The 6,101-nt window shown below is 30.4% G+C and overlaps 1 protein-coding gene across 1 annotated transcript; it reads right to left on the bottom strand.

Moving 5' to 3' along the window:
• Positions 1 to 2,191: 2,191 nt before the first annotated feature.
• On the bottom strand, positions 2,192 to 5,935 carry glo (heterogeneous nuclear ribonucleoprotein glorund). The gene is made up of 8 exons (XM_070651650.1): positions 5,766 to 5,935; positions 5,219 to 5,467; positions 5,010 to 5,141; positions 4,262 to 4,406; positions 3,056 to 3,357; positions 2,783 to 2,998; positions 2,633 to 2,722; positions 2,192 to 2,575 (listed from the first exon to the last, which is right to left on the bottom strand). Exons 1-8 carry the CDS (start codon positions 5,779 to 5,781, stop codon positions 2,436 to 2,438), a joined length of 1,290 nt encoding a protein of 429 aa, XP_070507751.1. The 5' UTR covers positions 5,782 to 5,935; the 3' UTR covers positions 2,192 to 2,435.
• Positions 5,936 to 6,101: the final 166 nt, after the last annotated feature.

The raw sequence follows: 6,101 nt of genomic DNA, 5'->3' as shown, positions 1-6,101 counted from the left end.
GTCAGGGTCTGCGATTTTGCGGATGTTGAATTACTGAGAAATTTAATTTGATTAAAAATTCAAACCTCCTTAAAACCATACAAATTATCAATAAAAATTGTAAGGTTTTTAATCAATGTTTCACAATAATTCGTTAAAATTCAAAAAATACAATTTAAAACAGTACAAATTCTTTTCAAAACAATTGTAAGGTTTTCAATCAAAAAGCAAACAGTTGTAAGGTTTTCATTCAATAATTGTCATATTTGCAATTAAATTCAAAATCAAAACCGTTAAAACATTATAAATCTCGAAAACATTTGTAATGTTTTCAAACCAAATTATATGGAATCCCTGGGAAGCCAAACATTTGACAATTGAACAATAACAACAATATCAAATGAATGCAATGCAATAAAATGCATTGGATCGCTAATGATTGTTTAATCGCTTTCGATTACCATTTAAACTATTTTGAAATGCTAATAAATATAAAAATATAAAGTAGAAAATGATAATGAATCTTAATTCCATTATTGTGGTGTCATGTTAATACATACGTCACATCAAATATTGTGCAATAAATCTTGAAGCAATGAGTGATTTATGATTAATACAAAAACAATCGCACACTTATTAATGAAAATCCAGATGATTGTTGTTAGGACTTTACTTCAAATCAGTGATAAGATAACGCAATTAACGGTTACTGTGTATCACTTATTAATTTAATTTAATAACTTTTTCTTGATTGATTTTCATCACTTTTTTCCACGTGTGTGTCTAATCGTTAAGTGTATAATTTGGAGACTTATTGCTGACAAATATTAAAATTTTGCACTTAAATTTGCATTAAATTTGGAAATTTCTAGAAATTAATTTTCATTCAGAAATCCTCAAAACTATCAATTTCCAAACATTCCACGACACTTGACGTTAATACAACAATTTACATTAACTATTAACTATCCTGTACCAATCTTACATTCAAGTAAATTCGCTGTGAATTAGTAAAAATATTTTTTCACACATTTTATTTATTGTTCAGTCGACACAAAAAACAATCTTTTCCGAATGAATGATAACGTATGTACTAACCAGCTGAAAGTTGTTATGATTTTTTTTTAACATTTTGTTTGATGTGTGCTGCGTTAATGCTTTTTTTCTTTCTCCTCAATGCTGCATAACACTCGTCGAAAAAACATGAATGTCTGGCTACTGTTCGGTGTCAATCGACTATGGCACCGCATGCGATGCATTTGTATTGTGATTAATTCTTGACCTGTCCTGTTTATTTCATTGTCATTTTACTATTTGAGATTAATTTCAGCTGACTCATATTGTTTACTTTTTAAATATATAATTAATATTGAAAGTAAAATGATCAAAGTCCATCCAATTTCTCTTTTCATTCATATGCCGCATGATAGCCTTAATATTTAACGGTTTTTGTCACGTTGTTGAAAATCAAAAAAATTTTACCGGCTTTTTGAGATTCAAATTTGAATGTTTCGTTCAATTTTCAACTAATAAAATTTAAATTTTATTTAACCGTTTTTGAAAAACTAACCAAATTTCTTTTTGTTGACGTAAAATTTAATTATTTCTCTGTCTTAACTGTTAAATCTTAGTGACAAATTATATCAGGTAACTAGCTTATAATCATCTAGACAGTAATAATCCTAATTAATGTATATATTTAATACAAAAGAATGGAAAAATTTAAGGTATTGTTTTCGGAACTTCAAATTTTGGAAGAAAATTACAAAATATTAACAAAACAAGCAGAAACTTTAAATAGCAAGATCAAGAAGGACGAAACAATAATCGACGAAAAGAATTTAGAATATAAAGAATTGACAAAAGAGAAAATCGATCAGCGGAGGAAGCATAATTTTATTCTAAGGAGTGACGACAAAATTGATGAAATAATAGAGAATGTAAAAGAGACGATTTATGACACTAAAATAGAACTAGAAAGGAATAAGAAAAAGTTCGACAGAGTAAAGAAGGAACTGGATCGTTATACAAGAAAAGTTGAACAAATGTGTGCAATGCTTGAGAAAATTATATGAATTTATTGTCAATTCCAAACAATTTTTAATCTGTGGATCTTAATTAGAGCTCGAAGTCGACTCGTCTTCCTGTAAAAATCGAGTTGACTTCGAGCTCAAATCTTAATAAATTAGAAACTACCATTAAAATCTACCTGTTGTGAGTTTATTTCAGATACTCTGTATTTTCTTTATTTAATCATTAATTAAGTTTCCTTAATTATTTGTTACATTCATCAAATATGAGCAAGAAAATGCAAATCTTACAGAAAAAACGTTTCAGAAAATACAAAATAAAAAAACTTAAAATGAAAAAAAAGTTTCAAGCATGCTAAAAAGTCATGACATGACGTGAATAAGTAAGTAAAAGTGTATTGAGATGCGTGAAAAAAATTTGTGTCTTTAGAATCGTCCGCGTCCACTGTTTCTGCTAGCAAATAATTCAATGTAGCGAGATCCCATCTTTTCCTTGTGCTTTTTCATTGCTTCTTGAGCGTCTTCAACATTTAAGAAATATGCATCAGCTTCGCCGCTATGACGTCCTGTTAATAGAAATTATTAATTTGAATAATTAATGCATTTAAATTCAGTTATTTTACCTCTATCATCGTAAATGATTTCACAATCGACAACTTTCAATGGAGCAAAGAACTGATGAACTTCCATTTCATTACAATCGTATGGCATTCCTAAATGAGACACAAAATATAATATCATTCAAGTCTGATCATAAAATAATCATTATTTACCTCTTAAATGGACCAAGAATCGTCCACCATTGTTCATGTTATTACCGCCCATATTGTTATTTCCGTTGAATCCACGATCGTTACCGAAGTTGTTATCTCTGTTATTACTGAAGCTATTGAATCCACTTCCTCCGCTACCGCCTGATCCGAAGGAGTTTCCAAAATTATTTCCACCGCCATTACCACGATCATTACTGTTTTGGTTCCATTTACGATCTAAAGAAAATCCATCATTCATCTTTAGAATTTTTTCAGCAAAATTTGTCAAATCACCATAATTGTCACTACTGAACATGTTGTTTCCTCCAAAACTGTCATTGCCGAAATTGTTGTTTCCACCTCCGTTATTACCTCCCCGATTGTTATTTCTCCAAGGACCATCTGACCAATTGTTATCGGGATAAGGACGGTCTCTAAAGTTTCTGTTATTTCTCGGGCCAGGACCACCTCCTCTGTTCATCATACGATCATTGCCGAATCCACCAGAGTTCATGCCACCGCCGCCACCACCGCGATTGAATAGCATTGTTGAGCGTCGACACTCAGAAGCTGAACTTCTAAAGATCTCAATGTATCTGTTTATGGTTTTGGGGAGATAAGAAGATTTTTAGAACAGTTTTTGTATTGAAATTTGATGAAAATCATTAAAGAGAAAAATTATTATTAATTTGTTTTGTGTGACTCTTGAGCGGCACATTATAGGAATGAAAGTCATATAGTTAGAACTGATCCTGTTGAATAACAGTAATATGTCAGCATTCAACTGTCTTACGTCATTTAAGCAACTGTCATTTGTCAATTGTGTCACTGTCGTACGTCAGCTAAGTAACTGTCATACAACTGTAGCGCGACATTTATGTAACTGTCATTGGTCAGTTATGCAACTGTAATACTACAGTTATGTATCTGTCATCAGTCATTCATACAACTGTCGTACGTCAATTATTTAACTGTCTTATGTCAGTCATGCAACTGTCATATGCAGTTGTGTATGTGTCATACACCAGTTGTATATTTGCCATACTTCAGTTATGCAACTGTTGTACGTCAATTATGTAGTTTTCGTACATCAGTCACACAGCTGTAATACCATAATTATGTAACCATATGACTGCAATTCTCATAATGTGCGTCTCAGGATGTGATTGGAAAAGGGTTCTTTTTGGTTTATTGAAAATTAAAATAAAATTAATTAAAGATCTGAGACAGCCAAAATAACCAAAATACAAAAAATTAAAAAATAGAATTTTGAGGCAGGATTATGATCTGGATGTGTAGGACAAAATGTAAGATGAAAATTGTAAGTTTGATTAAAATATCTTTTTTTTTCGGTAAGTAATTAAAAATTATAACTGTTTTGGTGGAAGTATAATCAATAGAAAATTTAGTTTGTAATTCATATTTTTTTATAAAAAAAAATTTATGGCTTATACAAAGTAAATAAATGTGTAAAAATACCCAACATCGTGGCGAACTGACCTGTGCCCAATTTTTTCCCGATTCCTTTTTAATGCATTTTCTGCATCATCGCTGGTTCTGAATTGTACAAAGCACTCCCCCGTCATCCTTCCATGAGAATCATACACGATATAAATACCAGTTTTTCCATTTCTAATCTCCAGCCCTATTTTATGTTTCGACAAACAAATTTTTTTTTCATTTTTTTATCCCATCAAATTATACATTTTTTAAATTAAAGTAGAATTATGAAAATAATATTTTTGTGGATTTTGCAAAAAAGATCATTACTTTCAAAAAATTGAGAAAGCGGGACCCACTACCAAAAATAATACAACTAATAAATAAAATTACAAATAAGATAATTGAATCATGTGAATACATGTGACATACTTAAAATACACCATACTAAACTCATCATAACATTCTAAGCATCAGTCTACTCTCCAAAAATATATAATAATACATGAATTCAACATGATACAAATTACCATAATTAATAATTTTGAAGTTTTTAAGCTATTAAAGGTAAAAAGATTGCGATTTTTATCCGAATGAATGCGATCATAAGATCCCCCATGAATGCCCCATTCAAGGAAAAAAATCATCTCGCAACCCCCCATGCCTTTAAATATTCGACATATTTGTAATATAATTTAATGATACAAAATCAATGAAATTTCACCCAAAGAAATCATCTCATACGGCAGTCATGCATTTCAACTGAATATCTGAAGCATTAATGACTTAATATCAATGTCTATTTTACCTTCAAAGAACTGCTCAATCTCTTCCAATTTACATGAGAAGGGTAAGCCTCGTAATTTAATGAATGTATCTTGTTGCATTACATTTTGTCTTTTTAAGCATTGATCAAATTCCTCCGGTTTAGCGTTGAAGACTATAAAATAGAGTAAGGGAAACAAGTTCCTTTAAGTACAGTTTTTGCAAAAATAGCAACTTTCACTTTTCACTTACTTTCAATGTAACGATGACCCAAGACATTCTTATTGTACGAAAAAGCACGATCAACGTCTTCAGGCGTTTCCAATTCAACATAAGCTTCGCCATTTGGACGACCATCTCTGTGGGAAATTGCCATATGAACACCTTTTTCGCCATTGACCACAACACAATCCTTAAGGAAATCTAGAATGTCGGCTGGTGTCGAATCCCAAGGTAATCCGCGTAGCTTTACAACATTTCTGTCCATTTTATTATTATCGTCTATAAGAGAGAAAAAGGAAATGAGAAGAAAAACAAAGTGTGAGCAGATGTTTAGCATAAAATACGCATAGACGCGGTTTTGAAGATGGCTCATTAGCGCTTCATATTTTCTATGAAAATTTTTCTGTTTGTTTTTGATTATTTACTGCAAATTTCAGCACAATTTTATTCCAGTTCAATTATATTCATCAAATATGATGAGTTGAACGTTTAAATATTTAATTATGTATTGTTTTTATGCGGAAAACTAAACCGATGAAAAATGTTAATAAGGAAAAAATAAAATTTAATTTCTTACCATTAAAATCGCTCATAATTTGTTTTATATGATTATATTCACTTGTGTCTTATGCTTTGTTCGATGATTGACTATTTAATCACTATTAAAACGTCGTATAAACGATTTTTTTCGATTAATTAAATTTTCAGAAAAAAAGCCGAATTTTGAAGTGCGTTCAGTGCGAACAAATGATGACGTTCAGTAAACAAAAAAGTTTGTTTATTTTTCGTAACGGTTTTTTGAAATTTGAATTGACAACTTTCCAAGGATTGGAAACTTTTTAACAATATTGACAAGAATTCATCAATTTGCACAATTTTCTTTTCTTACAAGACATAAAAAGTGAGAATTGTT

Source organism: Chironomus tepperi, unplaced genomic scaffold, assembly GCF_022539635.2.
Source record: "Chironomus tepperi strain 1889 unplaced genomic scaffold, CSIRO-AGI_Ctep_v1 contig_465, whole genome shotgun sequence".
Classification (NCBI taxonomy): Eukaryota; Metazoa; Arthropoda; class Insecta; order Diptera; family Chironomidae; genus Chironomus; species Chironomus tepperi.
Note: the sequence above shows the minus strand (reverse complement) of the source record. Positions and strands in the feature narration are given on the sequence as shown.